At 43.0% G+C, this 24,059-nt stretch overlaps 1 protein-coding gene across 6 annotated transcripts in view; it reads right to left on the reverse strand.

Annotated features, from left to right (window-relative positions):
- nisch (nischarin) overlaps nt 1-4,931 on the reverse strand; it is a 59,520-nt gene extending 54,589 nt beyond the window's left edge. For 2 of the 6 annotated variants that reach the window (XR_007263864.1, XM_048606274.1), the window contains exon 1: nt 4,670-4,929. Coding sequence is in view for 5 of the 6 variants with exons in the window: in XM_048606274.1 (XP_048462231.1) it covers nt 4,670-4,753 (84 nt within the window). In the remaining variant the exon portion in view is untranslated. Of the gene's footprint in view, nt 1-4,669 lie in introns of all 6 variants that reach the window. The other 4 variants (XM_048606277.1, XM_048606276.1, XM_020511054.2 and 1 more) reach the window with 3 other exon arrangements.
- Between the last annotated feature and the right edge of the window lie 19,128 nt (nt 4,932-24,059).

Genomic DNA, 24,059 nt, shown 5'->3' on the forward strand with positions numbered 1-24,059 from the left:
AGGCGGATAGAAGATGGATAAAGGAGAAGATAGGTGGAGAGGAGACAGACAGGTCAAAGAGGCGGGGTCGGAGCCAGTAAAGGTGAGCGTAGATGGGGAGTTAGGGAGAGGATAGGTCAGTCCAGGGAGGACAGACAGGTCAAGGGGGCGGGATGAGGCTAGTAGGTAGGAGATAGGGGTGCGGCTTGAGGTGGGAGGAGTGGATAGGTGGGAGGAAGGACAGGTTAGGGAGGCGGGGACGAGCTGGGCTGGTTGAAGGACAGGTTAGGGAAGCAGCTACACTCACCTTTACTGGCTCCAACCCCGCCTCTTTGACCTGTCTGTCTCCCCTCCACCTATCTTGTCCTTGATCCATCTTCTATCCACCTCCCTAGTTATTTCAGAATCCCCTTCCCCTCCCCCATTTCTGAAGAAGGGTCTAGACCCGAAACGTCAGCTTTCCTGCTCCTCTGATGCTGCTTGGCCTGCTGTGTTCATCCAGCTCTACACCTTGTTAACCCACAAAAGATAGATGAGTAAGTAAATGGGAATATCAGAATTTCCAAGATGCATCTTATCTAACTTGGAAATATACCATGGAGAGAAATCAGAGTTAACATTTTGGGTGCGTGACCCTTCCTCAGAACGTTTCGACTCTGATTTCTCTCCACAGGTGCAGCAGACAGATGAGATTTTTCATCAATCTTTATTTTCATTTCTGATTTACAGTACCTGCAGTTCTTTCGATTTTTATTTGGAAATATACTGTGTCAAAATCCTGAAATTCCTGACCTTGCAGCATCATGAGACAACATCCCACACACAGACTGCAGCAGTTCAAGATGACAGATTACTGACTTCATCCCAAAGGTAATTAGGGTTAGACAATAAATTCTGATACTGTTGTTAACTCAAAATTCATGAAATGCAATTAAAATATTAAAGCCATTCCTGATTTGTGGATATCTAGCTTTTAAACATACCGTCAATGCTACCTGGTGAAATAGAGGAAGATCATTTCTCACAAAAAACCTAGTATTCCAGCCGAACACTGATGGCTTAAATGTAGGATCAATACTACACATACTTATTTGAATACCATAGCTATACACTGTACTAAAACAGCACAAAATTTGATTCAAAGAGAGAGGATGACAGGTGACGTTTCCTGCCATCATCTGTTGTAGTGTAACACCAAAAATATCAAAATTATTTAAGATGAAACAATGCAAGAAAAATGATTATGCAGTTTCTGATCTATAAACAAAACCTTTAAATAAAAGAATAAAAAGAGCACTAATAAACTAAATGTTAAATTCAACGTAAACACCGATCCCATCACAAGTATTTTCTCCATCAATTCAGTGCAGACTCTGCTCAATAAATGATTAACTAGAAGAATCATATTAAACTTGAAACTCTGTTTCACTTTCCACAATGCTGTTAGATCTGCTGAGTTTCTTCAGCACTTTGTTTTTATTTCAAATATTTGTCAACTAGCTTGTCAACATGCTTTTACCAGTATACAGAAATCATGATTCATCTTGTCTGAAACTTTGCCAAAGATCAAAAACAAAAACAGATCAGAACAGGCACCCACACCTTCAGCAGTAACACCCAAAGCTAATATGCTTCTGGCCTCTAATACGGCACATCAAGCATTCTGCTCCAGACAGAATATCAGCAAATTTGGAAGCCTGCAAGCTCCCTTTATAGAGTGGGAAAAGGAACTCCTGAGAAGTGAGGTAACAAGGTGTAGAGCTGGATGAACACAGCAGGCCAAGCAGCATCAGAGGAGCAGGAAGGCTGACGTTTCGGGCCTAGACCCTTCTTCAGAAACGGGGGAGAGGAATGGGGTACTGAAATAAATAGGGAGAGAGGGGGAGGCAGACAGAAGATGGATAGAGGAGAAGATAGGTGGAGAGGAGACAGACAGGTCAAAGAGGCGGGGATGGAGCCAGTAAAGGTGAGTGTAGCTGGGGAGTTAGGGAGGAGATAGGTCAGTCCAGGGAGGACTGACAGGTCAAGGGGGCGGGATGAGGTCAGTAGGTAGGGGGGGGGGGGGGGGCTTGAGGTGGGAGGAGGGGATAGGTGGGAGGAAGGACAGGTTAGGGAGGTGGGGACGAGCTGGGCTGGTTTTGGGATGCGGTAGGGGGAGGGGAGATTTTGAAGGTTGTGAAGTCCACATTGATACCATTGGGCTCCAGGGTTCCCAAGCGGAATATGAATTGCTGTTCCTGCAGACTTTGGGTGGCATCGTTGTGGCGCTGCAGGAGGCCCAGGATGGACATGTAGTCTGAGGAATGGGAGGGGGAGTTGAAATGGTTCGCGACTGGGAGGTGCAGTTGTTTAGTGCGAACCGAGCGTAGGTGTTCTGCAAAGCGGTCCCCAAGCCTCTGTTTGGTTTCCCCGATGTAGAGGAGGCCACAACAGGAACAGCGGATGCAGTATACCACATTAGCAGATGTGCAGGTGAACATCTGCTTGATGTGGAAAGTCTTCTTGGGGCCTGGGATGGGCGTGAGGGGGGAGGTGTAGGGGCAGGTGTAGCACTTCCTGCAGTTGCAGGGAAAAGTGTCGGGTGTGGTGGGGCTGGAGGGGAGTGTGGAGCGGACAAGGGAGTCATTGAGAGAGTAGTCCCTCCGGAAAGCTGATAAGGGTGGGGAGGGAAAAATGTCTTCAGTGTGGGGTCGAATTGCAGATGGCGGAAGTGTCGGAGGATGATGCGGAGGTTGGTGGGGTGGTACGTGAGGACGAGGGGGATTCTGTTTTGGTTGTTATTGCGGGGAGGGGGTGCGAGGGATGAGTTGCGGGAAATGCGGGAGACACGGTCGAGGGCGTTCTCGACCACTGAGGGGGGCAAGTTGCGGTCCTTGAAAGACGAGGACATCTGAGATGTCTGGGAATGGAATGCCTCATCCTGGGAGCAGATGCAGTGGAGGCGAAGGAATGGGAATAGGGGATGGCATTTTTGCAGGAAGGTGGGTGGGAGGTGGTGTATTCTCGGTAGCTGTGGAAGTCGGTGGGCTTGAAATGGATATCAGTTTCCAGGTGGTTGCCAGAGATGGAGACAGGGAGGTCCAGGAAGGAGAGAGAGGTATTAGAGATGGTCCAGGTGAACTTAAGGTTGGGGTGGAAGGTGTTGGTGAAGTGGATGAACTGTTCGAGCTCCTCGTGGGATCACGAGGCGGCGCCGCTACAGTCATCAATGTCACGGAGGAAGAGGTGGGGTTTAGGGCCAGTGTAGCGACAGAACAGGGATTGTTCCACGTAACCTACAAAGAGGCAGGCATAGCTTGGGCCCATGCGGGTACCCATGACCACCCCCTTTGTCTGTAGGAAGTGGGAGGAATTGAAAGAGAAGTTGTTGAGGGTGAGGATGAGTTCGGCTAAGCGGATGAGGGTGTCAGTGGAGGGGGACTGTTCGGGCCTGCGGGACAGGAAGAAGCGGAGGGCCTTTAGGCCATCTGTATGGGGGATGCACGTGTATAGGGACTGGACGTCCACCGTAAAGATGAGGTGTTGGGGACTGGGGAATTGGAAGTTCTGGAGGAGGTGGAGGACGTGGGTGGTGTCACAGACGTAGGTAGGGAGTTCCTGGACCAAGAGGGAGAAAACGGAGTCGAGATAGGTGGAGATAAGTTCGGTGGGGCAGGAGCAATGAGAGTCATGAAGAAGCAAAGAGAAGAGTGATGGATAAGTGCACAAAGTAAATAGCAGAAATTAAGGTCTTAGCAAGTGAAGGCATGGTCACCAAGCAAAATTTGGGATGCTCACCAGCCCAGAATTGGAGGAATACAGATTTACCAGTGAATAAGGTTGGAGATGGTCTCACATCATGTGTGAACCTTGACAGAATGTCAATTAGTCAACCTTCATAACTAATTTTACCCACACTCAAGCAGTAGGCAGTCTTTCATCCTGGGAAAATATTAGATAATAATATGTACTTATACAAAAGCTTTCCTTTCCTATCATGAACCCAACAGTATATCTGACAAATCATAACACTATTACCCCACCCCCCAACGAGTTGAGAGCATCTATCTCTACAGAGACAACAATGCGATCCAACACTTCAAAGGCGAGTGAAGAAACTGGACGCCTCATAAAAAGGGAAAAAATACTGATTCCGAAACCCCCCTCACAATCTGCTCGATGCATCAAAAAGATACTGCTAAGTCTGAAGAAAAAGTTACACTGATCCGCTTGCTGGACAAAGTGTCTAGATCCAGGCTACGCCTAGATTCGTACAAGTCGCGCTCATGGGGAGGAATGTAAAAATATAATATTAATATTTCCACGTACAAAGGTTTAAATTCATCTTAGATCCAATAAGTAATAACCAATTATGATATATTTTAAAAACCAAAAGAACTGCGGATGCTGTAAATCAGGAACAAAAACAAAGTTGCTGGAAAAGCTCAGCAGGTCTGGCAGCATCTGTGGAGGAGAAAACAGAGTTAACGTTTCGGGTCCGGTGACGCTTCCTCTGTTCTGAAATACTACTCCACCCTAATCTCAACAGATTGAGACCCTCTTTAAAAGGAAAGTAACTCGGTTAAAAGCAGCAGGTGATGGAGAAGGTGATGCCTCTCCAACCATATTAAAAATCGGTTTCATCTCCTAGGGCCTTGCATCCTACGATTTAACCCAGATCCAAGCTACAGCCAAATATCATCCCTCTCACCGTGTAATTTTCCACTAACTCTGACGCGATGATGCGAATTTCTTTCCCTTCGAGGAGGCCCTCCGCAAACCGTCCCGTCTCCATCCTGAACCTGATAACGTAAACAAGGAGACTGAAAATAAATAAATAAATAAATATCCTCGCCTCCGCCACCCAACTCCTTCAGCCTTGGCTCCGTATCGCAGCCATTTTCACTCAGCTCGCGGCTACCGGCAGCCACAACAAACCGACTGACATGCGCGCAACACAAGCAACACAAGCAACGCAAGCCCGTCACGTGCTTCTTACTCATCATCCGGAGCGCGACCTGTCAATCAATTGATGCGCGCAGTTTCTGTCAATCTCATTTCTGCAAATGCATTTGCAATTTTTGTCACTGTTGCAGATCACAAATTTTAACGGCAAACTTTACTTCCCACTAGACAGATTGAGATTGAAAGGCAAAACTGTTCAGGCCATTAATTTGATCATTCAAAAACACTTCACCTCCATTGCCCCATCACAGCATCAACAGCGTGTGATTAAACAGTGCCTTTATTGCAATAAAATTCACAAAAAAATTCAAACGAGCATTTTGAAGGCAAAAAAGACATCGAAATGGCCAAAAACGCAGTGGAAGAAGTAGGTGTTAAGAGTTGACATAAAGGGTGATAGAAGTCTAGCAGCTGAGAGGTGTAGGGAAGGTATCCCAGAGCTTTGGTCGAGATTGCTGAAGAGACAGGGGCCACGTCACGGCCGGGCTTGAAAGCAAGGATGATAATTTCAAAAATCAAAGCATTACTTGACCAAGAACCAACATAAGTGATCAGCATCAGGGTGAGGGGTAAATGGCATTTACTGCAAGTATGGATCAAGCTTTGGGGGATTGGGGTGGGGGTTACAGAGGATGCAATAGAGCAGTCGAATCTGAAACTAACAGGTATATCGGTTAGGGTTTAAGGAGTACATTAACTGAAGCGGGGGTAAAGTCAGGTAAGGTCACAGTTGGAAATTGGGGCTTAAGATAAAAAGCATATTATTCCTTAAAGAATTTTGCTTCAACTGTTTCATTCCTGAAGCCCATTTCATCAGTTGATCAACAAACAGATGTGTAAGTCCTAAAGTTGCTTTATTGCAGTTTTAATATGCATCCCGTGATTTACTCTCATAATTTAAGTTAGGGTAACTACTATTTTGAACATTAATTCTCACATGCCCTCCACCTCATATTAGAAAAGGGGTTTATCAGTCTTTTGTTCAAGTCAGTGCATAAATACTGTGGATCAGCTTCAAAGTCTTTTGCTATACCAATACCTCTACAATCTCCTCAGCTAATTTAGAATAGAATAGAATCCTTACAATGTGGAAACAGGCCCTTCAGCCCTACAAGTCCACACTGACCCTCAGAGCATCCCACCCAGACCCATCCCCCTATATCCCATCTAATCTACACATCCCTGAACACTACAGGCAATTTAGCATGGCCAATCCACCTAACCTGCACATCTTTGGACTGTGAGAGGAAACCAGAGCACCTGGAGGAAACCCACGCAGACATGGGGAGAATGTGCAAACTCCACACAGACAGTCGCCCAAGGGTGGAATCAAACGTGGGTTCCTGGCACTGTGAGGCAGCAGTGCTAACCACTGTGCGACCGTGCAGCCCCCTAAAGCTATCTGCTTTAGAGTCTTGGGGTGTAGTGCATTCAATCTGTGTGACTTGTCTGCCTTCAGACCTGTCAGCTTCTCCAGCACCTTCCCCTTAGTGACAGCCACTACACTCATAGATAGCCTCAACTCTCTTGAAGTTCTGGTGTCTGCTGGTGTCTTCCACTGTGAAAACTGAGGCAAAGTACCTATTCAGTTCCTCCGCCATGTCTTTGTTTCCCATTGCTACTTCTGCAACCTTATATTCCAGTGGTCCAATTGCTACTCCTCCATCTCTCTTTACTTATAGATATCTAAGAAAAACTCTCACAATCCTATTTTATATTACTAGCTAGATTTCTCTCATATTTAATCTTCTTCTACCTTTTTGCTTTTACAGTTATACTCTGCTGGCTTTTAATGGTCATGATGTGGAGGTGCCAGAGTTGGATTGGGGTGGACAAAGGTAGATGTCACACGACAGCAGGTTATAGTCCAACAGGTTTATTTGAAATCATAAGCTTTGGGAAACTGCTCCTTCGTGAAGTGACCTTCACCTGAAGAAGGAGCAGCACTCCGAAAGCTTGTCATTTCAAATAAACCTGTTGGACTGTAACCTGATGTTGTGGGACTTCTGGTTTTTAAAGGCTTCCCAATCCTCTGGCTTCGCATTAAGTTTCACCATATTGTAAGCTTTTTCTTTTGCTTTTATGCTGTCCCTGACTTCCCTTGTCAGGTGTGGTTGCCCCATTCTCCCTTCCGAAGGAGGCAGTGCTAGGCAAGCTAATGGGGCTAAAGGTAGACAAGTCTCCTGGCCCTGATGAAATACATCCCAGGGTACTAAAAGAGGTGATGGGGGAAATAGCAAATGCACTAGTAATTATTTACCAAAATTCACTGGACTCTGGGGTGGTTCCCGCAGATTGGAAAACAGCCAATGTGACGCCACTGTTTAAAAAAGGAAGTAGACAAAAAGCAGGTAACTATAGGCCAGTTAGCCTGATTTCGGTAGTGGGGAAAATGCTTGAATCTATCATTAAGGAAGAAATAGCAAGACATCTGGATATAAATTGTCCCATTGGAAACACCCAACATGGGTTCATGAAGGGTAGGCCATGTTTAACTAATTTGGTGGAATTCTTTGAGGACATTACTTGCATGGTGGACAATGGGGAACCTGTGGATGTAGTGTATCTGGATTTCCAGAAGGCATTTGACAAGGTGCCACAACAAAGGCTGCTACATAAGATAAAGTTGCACGGTATTACAGGTAATGTATTGGCATGGATAGAGGATTGGTTGACTAGTAGAAAGCAGAGAGTAGGGGTAAATGGGTGTTTTTCTGGTTGGTGGTCAGTGGCTAGTGGTGTGCCTCAGGGATCAGCGTTGGGACTGCAATTGTTTACAATTGACATAGATGATTTGGAGTTGGGGACTAAGTGTGGTGTGTAAAAATTTGTGGATGACACTAAGATGAGTAGTAGAGCAAAGTGTGCAGAAGACACTGAAAGTCTGCAGAGGGATATAGATAGTCTAAGTGAGTGGGCAAAGGTCTGGCAGATGGAGTACAATGTTGATAATTGTGAGGTCATCCATTTTGGTAGGAATAACAGCAAAATGGACTATGTTTTAAATGGTAAAAAATTGCAGCACGCTGCTGTGCAGAGGGATTTGGGTGTCCTTGTGCATGAATCGCTGAAGGTGGGATTGCAGGTGCAGCAAGTAATTAAAAAGGCAAATGGAATTTTGTCTGTCATTGCTCGAGGGATGGAGTTTAAAAACAGGGAGGCTATGCTGCAGCTGTATAGGGTCCTGGTGAGGCCACACCTGGAATACTGTGTGCAGTTTTGGTCTCCTTACTTCAGAAGAGATATACTAGCACTGGAGGGGGTGCAGAGGAGATTCACTCAGTTGATTTCAGAGTTGCGAGGGTTGGATTATGAGGAGAGACTGAGTAGGCTGGGATTATACTCATTGGAATTCAGAAGAATGAGGGGAGATCTTATAGAAACATATAAGATTATGAAGGGAATAGAGAAGGTGGAGGCAGGGAGGTTGTTTCTACTAGCAGGTGAAACTAGGACTAGGGGGCATAGCCTCAAAATAAAGGGAAGCAGATGTAGGACTGAGGTCAGGAGGAACTTCTTCACCCAAAGGGTTATGAATCTGTGGAATTCCCTGGCCAGTGAAGTGGTTGAAGCTACCTCACTGAATGTGTTTAAGGCAAGACTAGATAAATTTTTGAACAGTAAAGAAATTAGGGGTTATGGTGAGCGGGCAGGTAAGTGGAGCTGAGTCTCAAAAAGATCAGCCATGATCTTATTAAATGGCGGGGCAGGCTCGAGGGGCCGGATGGCCTACTCCTGCTCCTAGTTCTTATGTTCTTATGTATGTTTCTTCTTCCTTCGGATGAATTTCTGCTGTGCCTCCCGAATTACTCCCAGAAACTCCTGCTGATCCCTCCCCTTTAAGTTTTTCCATAATTTTCTGCAACTGAACCCAAATCCACATCCCCCAACCCCACTATTTTGTTTAAAGCCTGATCCACAGCCCTAGTTATGCGATGCGCAAGGACTCTGGTCCCAGCATGATGAGGTGGAGCCTGTCCCATTGGAACAGCTCTCTCCTTCCCCAGTACTCATGCCAATGTCCCACGAATTCGAATCCATTTCTCCCACACAAATCTCTGAGCCACGTGTTTGCTTCTTTAACCTTGTTGACTCTGTGGTAATTTGCACATGGCTTGGGTAGTAATCCAGAGATTGAAAAAAGACATAAGAGGCAAATTTTTTACACAGAGGGTGGTCTGTTTGTAGAATGAACTTCCTGATGAAGTGGTGGATGCAGGTACAATTACAACGTTTAAAAGAAATTTGGATGGATATGTGAATAGGAAAGGGTTGGAGGGATATGGGCCAGGACCAAGCAGGTGGACCTAGTTTAGTTTGGGATTATATTTGGCATGGACTGGTTGGACCGAAGGGTCTGAAGGTTTCCATGCTGTATGACTCTATGACTCTATTTGGTTCTGCTTCATAATTTAGCCTCTAACTGATCATATTCCCTCAGAAGAACATCTTTCCTTTTTCTACCTATGTTGTTGGTACCTACCTGGTGTTGTTTTGTCTCTCCTTAAAACAATTAGGGGAGGTGTTGGCTTAGTGGTATTATTGGTGGACTGTTAATGCAGAGACCCAGATAATGTTCTGGGGACTCACATTCGAATCCCACCACAGCAGATGGTGGAATTTGAATTCAATATATATCTGGAATTAAGAACCAAATGATGACCGTCAGTCGATTGTTGAGAAAAACCCATCTGGTTCACTAATGCCCTTTAGGGAAGGAAACTGTCAGCCTTACCTGATCTGGCCTACATGTGACTCCAGACCCACAGCAATGTGATTGACTCTTAAATGCCCTCTGGACAATTAGGGATGGGTAATAAATGCTGCCTAACCAGCAATGCCCTCATCCCATGAACGAATAAAGGGAAAAAAAAATTAGACAACTCCAAACAGAATGTTATGAATGAATTTGCCCAGGTGTCCCATAATATGAGAGCGGTCAAATCAATAAGACCACAAGCCGGTACCAAAGCAAAACACTCCCACGTTATTAGGAAAAAATATTACAATAATCTTTAATATTAAACATGCTATTCCTAATCCGATTTGGTCCCTTAAGGTTACAAATACTTCCCGAGCCACTTGTAAATTTATGCAGTTGCTCTCCCTGTGGCTCTGTCTCTGGGTCTGCAAAACTGCTTTCTACCTCTCTCACTCTGAATGGTCAGGTGGTGTCTGCCTCTTGCCATGCTGGTCTCCTTGGAAGGCTTCAGACTAATCCAGAGATTCCAAGAGCAGTTCCAAGAGTGAGGTCTGCAGGTTGTCCCTGTTTTTATACCTTTTAGATGGTTTTCTGGAACTTTGTATAGTTCTAGCCAATCAGGGAGATACACTTATAGTTTGAAACATGAGTCAATCATTTAGATGGCATGCTACTATTACTTTCTTTGTGTAGCAGGACCCAGTACCTTTCTGTCTGGGCTCTCCTTTGTGTGGTGGACAAGTTGTTGGGTGTATGTCTGTTGCCTTTTACATTATGTTAATGTCATTAGCATCTGGCTGCTGTGTTTACACTGTGTCTGCTGCGTGGGTTTTGTGATTTCAGAGTTTTACTTGGCCGATGTACCCAGTATCCCTTACTGTTTGGCCAAATTAGCAATCTATCTGTGTTTTAGCAACCAGGAAGCTGCTACAATGGACCATGACAACTGGATCTTTCCCCTCCCACTTCAAAATTCCTCTGCAGCCCAGATGAGATATCCTAAATCCAGGCAGGCAACACAGCCTTCGGGACTCTCAACCTGGCCAAAGAAAATAGTGTCTATTCTCCTGACTATACTATTCCCAATTACAACTACATTTCTCTTTTCTACCCTGTTTTGAAAGGCTGTCTGTTCCAAGTGCTATGGTCAGTTTGCTCATCCTCCCTATAGCCACCACTCATCCACACAGGGAGCAAAAATCTCAAATCTATTAGACAAGCTCAAGGGCTGAGGCTCCTTCAGCACTATCTCCTAGATCCCTCTACCTGCCTTGTGGTCACACCTAGCTGTCCCTGACCACTGAATGAATTTACCTTGTGTCTTAGCAATCAAAATTAAACACAATACTGGAAGTGTGGTCTGATTAGAGTGCTGTTTAAAATGGCCACGTCTTCCACTTACTTATTTCATTTAGTTTTGCTCCATAGGTCATTACTTCTGATTGCTAATTTCCAATGGTTGGATATTTTAATGGATAAGTCAACTAAGACTCCTCAATCTCTGTCAGCATATTTTAGCTTGGATGAATGCTGCGAATTATACTGAGTATCCAGATAGGGGTAGGCGATGGCCTAGTGGTATTATAGCTAGACTTTTAATCCAGAGGCCCAGGTGATGTTCTGGGACCCTGGGTTTGAATCCTGCCAAGGCAGATGATTGAATTTGAATTCAGTAATGATCTGGAACTCAGAGTTTAATGACGCCTACGCTAAATGTCAAGGAAAAATCCACCAGATTCACTAATGTCCTTTACGGAAGAAAATCTACCATCCCTACCTGGTCTGGTCTACATGTGACTCCAGACCCACAGCGATGTGGTTGACTCTTAACTGCCCTCTGGGCAATAAATGCTGGTGCAGCCAGTGATGAATCATACAAATGAATAAAAACAAACTTAATTGGTTTTGGGTGAAATTTGGTGAATATCAAGCCAAGAATGTTCATATGGTGTCATAATGACAAAGGGGGAATGTCAGCTCTCCTTTTTTTGATTGCCTTGGACATCGTGGGTCAATATTGAGATTGGTCGCTGATAGTTCAGTATGACTATTCCTTTGAAGCTGACCAGAATCTTAGGATGTTGGTATGTGTATATTAGCAATGATATCTTGAAGTCACAATTTGTACCCACCCCTCAAATCCCACTCACTCCCTCACATGTGAGGTGGTAATAATGAAATCAATGAAAATTTCAACTTCACTCCTCCATTATGCCATTTGAAACTTCCTAAAATATATAAACTTATTCAAGCAGGTGTAACTGGTTTTACCAGTCATGTAATTAATAACATTTGATGATCAAAAGAACTTGACCAGTAAAAATAATTGTATGATCATTGAGTGTTGTCAACTGGTTAATTAGAAGAAATTTTGAGCTAAATTTTAAAAATAAATGTTTTGAAATAAGTATTTTCTCAGAATATTTTACCTCCTACCTCACACCATGTGCAATTTTTACTTTGCTTGTTGTAAACTTTCTTAAGATGTAGTTTTAGTTTCTTGTTTCTTCTTGGGATGTGGAGATTGAGGTGGCTGTGAAAAACTTGTAATGTGATTAGCTGTCTATACTGTCCAATAACATTACTCTGACCCCCAAGCTGTCAATTCCCAGCAAAGAAACCCGCTACTAATCAGTTGGAGTACCACAAGACATAAATAAAAATTGGCAGTCTTGTCAGAGGCATCATTGGATCACTCAGTAAAAATTACTCTGCAGCAAGTAACAAGCATCTTTGCTGCACCTGCCAATCTTTCATCCCCAGCCCCTGGCATACAGGATAACCATGCCAAGTGTAGTCAGACACTATATCTGACTTGAAGCCAGAGTGCTGCCAACCATGGGGCAAACCCTTTTCTCTTTCCAACGCTCACTGTAAGCTGGGCAGCTGCTGGGAAGCAGAGTGGAGAACACACCCCAGTCTGTATTAATGGTGCTGAGGTGGAGATGTTCGAGAGCTTCAAGTTCTTGGAGTAAAGATCATTAACCATCTATGCTGGTCCATCCACATCAACACTACTGTTAAGAAAGTTCAACAATGTCTCTACTTCTCAGGAGGCTAAGCAAATTTTTCATATCCACAAGGGTTCTTACTAACATTTATAGAGGCACAATGGAAAGTATCCTATCCAGATGCATCACAGCTTGGTATGGCAACTGCTTTGCCCAAGACTGCAAGAAATTACAGAGAGTTGTGAACACATCCCAGTCCATCAGGCAAACCAGCCTTTCATCCATTAAAAACAAAAAATGCTGGAAATCACAGCAGGTCAGGCAGCACTCATGGACACACAATCATTACAAGTATTTTAAGCACCCCAACCTTCATCAGATGAAGAGTCACCTAGACTTGAACTGTTAGCTTGCTCTCTCCACGGATGCTGCCTAACCCGCTGTGATTTCCAGCATTTTTTTGTTTTCAATAAAAAAATCCAGCATCTGCAGTAATTTGCTCCTTCCATCCATTGACTCTGTCTATACTTCCAACTGCCTCAAGAAAGCAGCCAATATAATCAAAGTCCCCACCCAAACATGTATCAACAGATTCAAGAGGAGTTTCTTCCCCACTGCTGTCAGACTTTTGAACAGACCTCTCATATATTAGAGTTGATCCTTCTCTGTAGCTTCTCTGTGGCTGTAACACTATATTCTGCATTCTATTCTATTACCCGATGTACTTATGTAAGGTACGATTTGCCTGATAGCACGCAACACAATACTTTTCACTGTATCTCAGTGAATGTGACAATAATCAAATCAAATCACATGCTGACACATAGCTTCTGTTTGATCTAAAGCTTCTGCACTGAGCATGGTTCTCAAATGTTCGCACATTTGCAGGAAAAATTACAGGGAACACTTCCTCCTTCCCATCCATTCTGGGCACATAGTGTCCATCTATTTGACTCACCCAACACCTCCCACCCTATCCCCTCATCAGCATAAGTGCCACCTTTGCCCAGCTGCTTTCAGTCACTGGTCTCAAAGTGTTACTCTTTCTCTCCACAAATGCTTCCAGATCTGCTGACTTCCTTCAGCACTTTCCGTTTTTGCTCAGGTCTGCAGCAGACGCAGTTATTTGTTTTGTTTAAGCAACTATTTCAGTCCTGATAAGACAAGTGCTGGAATAGAAGAAATCTGCACCTCCAGGGCAGAGATATACATTGAATCACAAGCCTTGGGAGCAGTCTCAAGTCCAGGTTCAGCCAGTGAACGAACAGATGTTGGAGATTGTGTGAGTCAAAATAATAAAGATCCATGATTAAAAATGGAAACCTTTAACAGCACAGCTACTGAGGCTGCAAGTGTAAGCATTTTAAAAAAAGCTGCAGTTCAGATCACCATTGCTGTCACAGCATAGAGAGAGAAAAAAAATTGGAATCAACAGGGCTGAGACTAGAAATTTGGGGAAATCATGAAGCTAGCCATGTAAAGCAGATAAGCATTGGGAAATTTTCAAAAGTGAGTGATTCTGGTCTAACATGGTAAGTTTTTCAGAAGATTGCTGCTGTAGCTGCTAAAGGTGGAAAATATTCATTTAAAACTGGGAAAGGAATCAACTTTACATCTGCATAAGGTGGAAGACCTTCACAATTATAGCTGCAAAAGGTTTGAATCCCTCTTTACAACTATAAAATATGGGAATTCATAAGGTCTGGAATAGCTTCTAAACTGGATACCAAGTCAGGTTTGGAACAAAAAAAAAGCATTTCTGTACGCAGTAGGGAAAATGGCAACTGATGGTATTCCTCATCAAGAGTTAAAAGAAGGAACAGACACATTCAAAGAAACATATTCAACTGCAAAACTAATAAAATTCTTAAAACAGCTAGATTTAACAGAAGAATACACGATCCAGGAGAATCCATAAATTACTTAATATCTCTATAGACTAATGGAGAAATGTGACTACGATGACTTAAAGTCAGACTGCCTAACAGACCACACTGTTTTATATAATAGTAATGAGTCTTTGTCAGATTTATTAAATTCCAAAGAAGATTTGATGTACATAGAAAATAGGAGCAGGTGTGGGTCATTCGGCCCTTTGTGCCTGCTTCATCATTCATTATGATTATAGTTGATGATCCAACACAATAACCTATTCCTGTTTTTACCCAAAATCATTTAATAACTTCAGCCACAAGTGCTATGTAGTAATGAAATTGTACAATCTTTTGGCCTTGACTGCTTCATGTAGTAATTAATTCCACAGACTCACCACTAGTCAGGTGAAGAAATTTCTCAGCATCCCAGTCCTAAATTATTTACCCCATATCCTTAGACTGTAACCCCCGGTTCTGGACTCCCCCACCATTGAGGCATCCTTTCTGCAACAACCCTATCCTGACTTATTAGAATTTTATAGGTTTTTATGAGATCTCCCCTCATTCTTCTGAATACCAGCAAATATAACTCTGACCAATTCAACTTCTCCTCATACATCAGTCCTACCATCACAAGAATCACTTTGGTAAATCTTTGCTGTACTCCCTCAATAGAACATCCTTCCTCAGATAAGGAAATCAAAACTGCACACAATATTTCAGGTGTGGTATCACCAAAGTCCTGTATAATTGCAGTAAGACATCCCTGAATCTGTACTTGAATACTCTCGCTATGAAGGCCAACATAACATTTGCCTTCTTCACTACCTGCTGCACCTGGATGCTTACCTTCAACAACAGACGTACAAGGTTTCTTTGCACATTCCCCTCGCTCAAATTATAGCTATTTAGATAAGAATTCTGCCTCCCTGTTTTTGCTGAAACAAGTGAATAATGCCACATTTGTCCACAATATACAGCATCTGCTACACATTTGCCCGGTCACTCAGCTTGTCTAAGTTACAAAGAAGGATCACTGCAACCTCCTAACAGCTCACACTAACATTGAGCTGTGTGGAGGTATTACATTTAGTTCTCCCATCCAGATCATTAATGTATAGTGTGAATAGTTAGGGTCCTAGAACTGATGCCCACTTGTCACTGCCTGCCATTCTGACTCTTAGTTTCCTGCCTACCAACCAGTTTCTATCCATCTCAATACACTATCCCAGCCTATGCACTTTAATTTTACGTACTAATTCTTATGTGGGACTTTGTTGAAAGCCTTCTGAAAGTCCAAATAAACCACACAAAATGGCTCCCTTCATCAATTCTACTTGTTATATTCTCAAAGAATTCTAGAATATTTGTCAAGCAAGATTTCTCTTTTATACATCCATGCTGACTCCATCAGATCCTGCCACTATTTTTCAAATGCTAGGCAAATCCTGTAGAAAACCATTCTGAGTGTAAGTGAAGTAGAGGTCTAGAAGTAACACAGATCAACCAATCAAAGGGAATTGATCAAACTTGGCCCAGAGATCACAGAAATTCATTAAATTCATAAGGTGCAAAATCACAAAGCACATTTAAACCAATAAACCAGTCCAGCAGGTAGGACAGACGCCAAAAGTCCTTGCCAACACCATGGAGCAGAACAACCTCATAGATGTGAATAGTGCCAAGCCATTAAGACCAAATGCTTGTAAAACAAAATGTTACTTACAGAAAATGTGCTGAAACTGGAAATAGCCACAGAAAAGCAAAAGACCAAAAAATTACTGACACAAAGAGATACATTTGGTAAAACAGTCTCAGTTAGAAGACAAACTCAAAGCTTTCTTAAATTAAATCATTGACTCAGGCCAGACATATTGACAAGTTGACATTTATGTCAATGGATATCTTATGAATTTCAAGTTAGGCGTGGGAGCAAGTGTTACAGTATTATCAGATAGCATATTATGCTGGATAACATACTGCTTACAGCTGACTGAAATTCATCTACATTGTTCAGGGGCATCACACTTAACATTGAAGGTTTTCTACAAGCAACTCTCCAACACAGGAAATATTATATATATATATGTGTATATATAATATATACCCAGCTAAGAGATCCCGCACCTAAGTATAAAGGTGCTTTGGTCTCAATCTCATTGAAAAGGTGGAGAAATTAAGCAACACAAGCTAAAGAGTTCCGTTGACGATGAATATCCCCATGTTTTTTCAAAGGGTTAGGAGGGTTAAAAATCAAATAGAACATTATACTGCAGAAAGGTGCAAAACCCTTTTCATTTACGAGAAGATACTGCATGCATAAATGAAATAAGTTGAGAACCAATTTGCAGTAATGACAAGAATGAGTATCATTTTTCTGATCACAAAACCAGCAGGGTGGTGTTCAAAAGTAAATATAGGAATTGCTGCAGAAACTCAACAACACTGGCAGCATCTGTGAAGAGAGAAAGAGAGTCTCTTTCAAGTCTGATATGACTTCTTCTGAACTTAGGAATGGTATTTGGGCATGGTTATAGTAGCCAAGCCTAATAATACAACTCAAATTTGTTTTGGCCTTATACAATTCAACAGGGTAGTAGTGACAGAAATTCACCCTATATTCATTGTAGTTATGAGTCTAGGAAAGAGTTTTCACTAATTCAATGCAAATAGCAATTCTGGCAAGATTGTTTACCACATTTATAACTCCCTTCAGAAAATTCTGTTTTAATAGATTACCATCTAAAACTGTTTCTGCCTCTAACATTTACCAGTGAACTTTGCAATGCACTTTTCAAGGCAATATTTAGTCATACACTAGGTGGATGACATACTGATTCATGGGACAACGATTAAAGACCATGATCAGAGAGAACATGCAGTTATTAAAGCTTTTATAAGAAGAGGGTATCCCGCTTAATAACGTGCATGACTTCTCGAAAGAATCCATTTCTTTTTTGGGATACATTGTCCACGGTGAAGACTTAATTGCTTAGGAGTAAAGCCCCTATGAATTACCCCACTTCAAGTTCAGTTCAAACCAGATCTTCGAAGATTCTTCAGTATGATGAAGCAGTTGGCAAAATTTTTACTTAACCCAGCAACCATTACTGACATTCCTGACCCCTTCAGACAAGTCCTCAAGAAGGCACAAGGATGGTGTTGGAATCCCCATGAAATACACTTTTCAGAAGCCTATGTGGACATCAATGGATAGCCTGTTTCTTTATAATCCTTTATTTCCGGTGATAATAAATGTATAATGATAAAGGGAAAAAATTGTAGTGCTTTGAAGAAAGAGCACAATGGGGAGACTAATTAGAGAGTGATTTCAGACAGCCAACATAAGGACAATGGGCCAAATAACCTGCTGTATGGAACTATGATTGTATGAATTGCTTTTCTGTATTTAGAGAAAGATCTCTAGGTTATTTTATTTGTTGGATAATATGATTCCATAAAAGTGATGAATATGGTCACTGTTACATTGATGTTTTCATATACTGACATGCTGCAGTACAAGTAAATGGCTAAATGTCATTAAAGGACTCTGGAGGACAGAAAAAATTGTGGCTGCAAGAGCTGCTCCTTTTTTGAGGTATTTTCAGTGTTGGAGCTGATTTCCTCAAATTCTAGGAGCAGTAATTACTGTTTTATAAGCTGTTGCATTGTTTTGGAACTTTGAGGAAAAAGATAAAACAATGGCACTTTAAGAAGGACAAAGACGGACAAAGGTAGTGACCACTTGGGAAGTGAATCAAACAGAGAAACAAACCTGTGCTGCTGTCTGACCCAGCACTGAATCTGCACAGCTGATTGTTCTGTTGTTTGATTTCAAGTACCTGTGGGCATCAAAGTTCATCTTAGAAAAATTAACAAACATTGAAATTCACAACTGACGTTGGAGAAAACCGTGTGGGAGAGCTCACAGCAAGGGAACAGCTTAGTGGCTTTTTAAAGTGTAACCTTACTGTTTTTCTTTTTTGTAAATCTACAATAGAGAGTAGAATGAGTTCCTTTTTGATTATGTTTTATTGTGATCTATCTCTTGATTAAACTTTAAAAATATAAAAACATAGGTAATAAGTTAGCTGGAGCAGTGTTTTTGTAGAGCAGTAAGACGGTTATTTTCTGGGTCTGCAGATTGTTAAGGTGCAAAGATGGCCTTTAGTAGTGTGAAGTGCTCTTCCTGTCAGATGTGGGAGATTATGGAGCGTTTCCATGTTATTGATGATTATGTCTGCAGGAAGTCTGTTTGGTTGCGAATCCTATTGGATCGCATGGATCAGTTGGAGCGACAGTTAGAAGAAATGAGGAATTTACAGGAACTAGGGGGTATGATGGATGGCAGTTGCAGGAAGGGAGTTGGGTGACCCCTGGGAAGGGTAGGAGAGGGAGGCAGGTTGTGCAGCAGTCTCCAGGGGCAATCCCCATCTCAAACAGGTATTTTTTTTGGAAAGTGTAGGGGGTAAAGGACTCTCAGGGTAATTGTAGCACTGACAGCCAGATTTCCGGTACCAAAACTGGCTCGAATGTAATGAGGGGTACGTCAGGTTCCAAGCGATCGATTTGATCTCAGAGTCACAGACAGAGGCTTCTGCTGCCGACAGCGAGACATCAGAATAGTGTGTTGCTTCCCTGATGGCAAGATTAAGGATATCTCGGAGAAGGTGCAAACTATTCTCAAAGGCGAGAGGGACCAGCAGGAGGTTGTTGTACACATTGGAACTAATGACACAGGAAGAGAAAAGGATGAGATTTTGAGGAGAGAATATAGGAAGTTAGGCAGGAATTTAAAAAGGAGATCCTTGAGAGTAAAATGTCTGGATTACTCCTGGTGCCACAAGCTAATGAGGGTAGGAATAGGATGATAGAGCAGATGAATGCGTGGCTGAGAAGCTGGTGCAGGGGAGAAGGACTTACATTTTTGAATCATTAGAATCTCTTCTGGGGTAAAAGTGACCTATATAAAGAAGGATGGATTGTACCTGAATTGGATGCGGATTAATATACTGGCGGAGAGATTTGCTGAAGCTGCTCAAGTGGATTTAAACTAGTAAATGTTGGGGGGGGGAACCCAGGGAGGCAGTGAGGCTTGTACAGTTAGGAAAAGGAGCAAGTCAAACAGTCAGGGCAGGCAGGAATAAAGCAGAGGACTGATAAATTAAACTGCATTTATTTCAATGCAAGAGGCCTGACAGGTAAGGCAGATGAACTCAGGGCATAGCAGGGAACATGGGGCTGTGATATCACAGCAATTACAGAGAGGTGGCTCAGGGATGGAAAAGACTGGCAGCTTAATGTTCCAGGGTATAGATGCTATAGGAAGGATAGAAAGGGGGACAAAGGGGAGGGGGAGTGGCGTTTTGATTAGGGATAACATTATGGCTGTACTGAGGGACAGTTATTCCTGGAAATATGTCCAGGAAATTTCTTTGGATGGAACTCAGAAATAAGAAGGTGATGATCACCTTATTGGGATTGTACTAAGACCACTCAATAGTCAGCCAGAAATTGACAAACAAATTTGTAAGGAGATCTCAGTTATCTGTAAGAATAATAGGGTGGTTATGGTAGGAGAGTTGAACTTTCCAAACATAGACTGGGACTGCCATAGCGTTAAGGGCTTGGATGGAGAGGAATTTGTTAAGTGTGTTCAAGAAAATGTTCTGATTCAGTATGCAGATGTATCTACTAGAAAAGGTGCAAAACCAGACTTACTGGTTAGGAAATAAGGCAGGGCAGGTGACTGAGGTGTCAGTGGGGGAGCACTTTGGGGCCAGTGACCATAATTCTGTTAATTTTAAAATAGTGATGGAAAAGGATAGACCAGATCTAAAAGTTAAAGTTCTAAATTGGAGGAAGACCAATTTTGACGGTATTAGGCAAGAACTTTCAAAAGTTGATTGGGGACGGATGTTGACATGTAAAGGGACGACTGGAAAATGGGAAACCTTCAAAAATGAGAATAACAGGTTCCTGATAGGGTGAAGGGCAAGGCTGGTTGGTGTAGGGAATGCTGGATGACTACAGAAATTGAGGTTTTGGTCAAGAAAAAGGAAGCATTTGTCAGGCATAGACAGCAGAGATCGAGTGAATCCCCAGAACAGTATAAAGGCAGTAGCAGTATATATACAAGGGAAATCAGGAGGGCAAAAAGAAGACATGAGATAGCTTTGACAAATAGGATTAAAGAGAATCCAAAGGGATTCTGAAAATACATTAAGGACAAAAGGGTAACTATGGAGACAATAGGACCCATTAAAGATCAGCAAGGCTGCCTATGTGTGGGACCACAGGAGATGGGGAGATACGAAATGACTATTTCGCATCAGTGTTTATTGTAGAGAATGATATGGAAGATATAGAACGTGGGGAAATAAATAGCGATATCTCGATTGATGTCCATATTACAGAGGAGGAGGTGCTGGACAGCTTAAATCGCATAAAGGTGGATAAATCCCTGGGACCTTATCAGGTGTACCTTAGAATTCTGTGGAAGCTCGGGAAGTGATTGCTGGGCCCCTTGCTGAGATATTTGTATCATCGGTAGCCACAGGTGAGGTGCCGAAGACTGGATGTTGGCTAACATGGTGCCACTGTTTAAGAAAGGTGGTGAGGAAAAGCCAGGGAACTATAGACCAGTGAGTCTGACATCAGTGGTGGTCAAGTTGTTGGAGGAAATCCTAAGGGACAGGATTTACACGTGTTTGGAAAGGCAAAGGCTGATTAGGGATAGTCAACATGGCTTTGTGCTTGGGAAATTGTGCCTCACTAACTTAATTGAGTTTTTTGAAGAAGTAACGAAGGGGATTGGTGAGGCAGAGCGGTGGACATGATCTATCTGAACTTCAATAAGGCAGTCAACAAGGTTCCTCATGGTAGACTGGTTAGCAAGGTTCGATCACATGGAATACAGAGAGAACCAGCCATTTGGATATAGAATTGGTTCATAGGTAAGAAATGGAAGGTGGTGGTGGACGGTTGCTTTTCAGACTGGAGGCCTTTGACCAGTGGTGTGCCACAAGGATTGATGCTGGGTCCACTGCTTTTCGTCATTTATGTGAATGATTAGGATGTGAACAAAGGAGGTATGGTTGGTAAGTTTGCAAATGACACCAAAATTAGAGGTGTAATGGACAGCGAAGAAGGTTATCTCAGAGTACAATGGGATCTTGATCAGATGGGCCAATGGGCCGAGCAGTGGCAGATGGAATTTAATTTAGATAAATGAGAGGTGCTGCATTTTGGAAAGGCAAGTCTGGGCAGGACTTATACACTTAATGTAAGGTCCTGGGCAGTGTTGCTGAACAAAGAGACCTTGGACCACAGGTTCATAGTTCCTGGAAATTGGAGCACAGGTAGACAGGATAGTGAAGAAGGCATTTTGTATGCTTGCCTTTATTAGTCAGTGCACTGAGTATAGGAGTTGGGAGGTCATGTTGCAGCTGTATAGGACATTGGTTAGGCCACTTTTGGAATACTGTGTGCAATTCTGGTCTCACTACTGTAGGATGCTGTGAAACTTGAAACGGTTAAAAGACTTACAAGGGTGTTGCCAGGTTTGGAGGGTTTGAGCTATAGGGAGAAGCTGAATAGGCTAGGGCTATTTTCCCTGAAGTGTCGGAGGCTGAGGGGTGACCTTATAGAAGTTTATAAAATAATGAGGGGCGTGGATAGGGTAAATAGACAAGGTCTTTTCCCCAGGGTGGGGGAATCCAAAACTAGAGGGCACAGGTTTAACATGAGAGGGGAAAGATTTAAAAGGGGCAACTTTTCACACAGAGGGTGATGCATGTATGGAATGAGCTGCCATAGAAAGTGGTGGAGGCTGGTACAATTACAATATTTAAAAGGCGTCCGGATGAGTATATGAATAGGAAGGGTTTATAGGGATATGGGGCAAATGTTGACAAATGGGACTATATTTATTTAGGGTATCTGGTCAGTATGGATGAGTTGGACTGAAGGGTCTATTTCCGCGCTGCTAAATCTCTTGACTCACCAATGCCTCCTCATTTTAGCCCATTTTATCTTTTGTTACACTAATTGCTAGCTTTTTCCCTCCTTTCCTCTCAGTAGGGGAGGAAAATCTCTATTCTCAAATGCTCATTTCAGCAAATGTTACGAAGGGGCTGTGCTCCAAAAGCTTCTGTGATTCCAAATAAACCTGTTGGACTACAACCTAGTGTCGTGTGACTCCTGACTTTGTCCACCCCAGTCCAACACTGGTACTTCCACATCAATCACTGAATCACGGGATTGTTACGTTGAAGAAAGAAGGTCTTTCAGCCTATTTTGTCTTCCTCAGCTCTCTGAACATTTTGATTTAGTGCCAAACTCATGCCTCTTCCCTGTAACCCTGAACATTGTTATTTAATTAGAAACAATCTATTGTCCTTTAGAACGCCTCACTCGAACTTGCCTCCGCCACACTTGTAGGCAGTGCACTCTTGACACTAATTGCTCATTGTGTGAAAAAGTTTTTCTCAGTTTACTTTTACTTGTTTTGTAAAGCACTTTAAAACTGTGCCCTCTGCTTCTCAATTCTTCTGTTGCTGATCCCTAATCACCCTTGATCTTGCCTGGCTATTTCAGAGGGCAATCAACACAACAGTCAATCACATTTCAGCGGATCGAGAGTTACATATAGATCAGACAAGGTAAAGACAGCCATCACCTTCACTTAAGGACAATAGATTTTTATGACAATCACTGCACGGTCACAATTATACTAGCTTCTTTTACAAATCCATGTCCACCGACATCACATACATACACATATGCACTGCTTCAAAATCCGTGCGTGTGTTTACCAGAACGAGTGCACACACGTTTAAAAAGGTTCGTCACCAATATAAGAAATGGCGGCGTTCAAATCGGCACAATATTAAATAATGCAAGGGAGTCAGTCCCGGGGCTTGGTGTGGTTCTGTGTGGGGCGTCCACGAGAAGTGGGGGTCTGTCAAGGGGAACAGGAGGGCTGTGGTGGGGGAAGAAGGGAGAGGACTGAGAGAGAAGAGGTGGTCCCCTCTCACCACTTCACTGTCCCCCACCCCCTACTTCCCCACCCCCATCACAACCCTCCCTCCTTCCCCCGCCAGGTACTTTTTCCTCTCCCACCCCTTAATTTCCCTGCTTCTGAGTGCTCACTCTCCCTGCCATTTCACTCCCCCCCCCAACTCCCTCACTGCCCCTGCTGAACTCCGTTTCGGTAGCGTGCGCCTTTTCTTCACACACACAGTTCCTTTACGTATGATGCTATTGGATTTCAACATGATGGCGCACAGTCTAACCGCACATGCACAGATTTGATATCGGCAAAATCTTTGTGCTTGCTTGTTTCTGGAATTCTGTGCATGCGCAATAGCAAGTGATGCCAGGCCCACACTGGCTTTTTAAAATTCCACCATCTGCCAATGGTGGGATTTGAACATGTGTGCACCAAACATTACAAACAAATACTGAAATAGCTGGAGAAGTTCAGCATGCCTTGCTGCATCTTCGGAGACAAGGCAGAGTCAATGTTTCAATGGAACACAAAACGTTGACTCTGGTTTCCCTCCACAGATGCTGCCAGACCTGCTGAGTTTCTCCAGCTATTTCTGT

The sequence above is a fragment of the Rhincodon typus genome, chromosome 16 (genome assembly GCF_021869965.1).
Source record: "Rhincodon typus isolate 14 chromosome 16, sRhiTyp1.1, whole genome shotgun sequence".
Classification (NCBI taxonomy): domain Eukaryota; kingdom Metazoa; phylum Chordata; class Chondrichthyes; order Orectolobiformes; family Rhincodontidae; genus Rhincodon; species Rhincodon typus.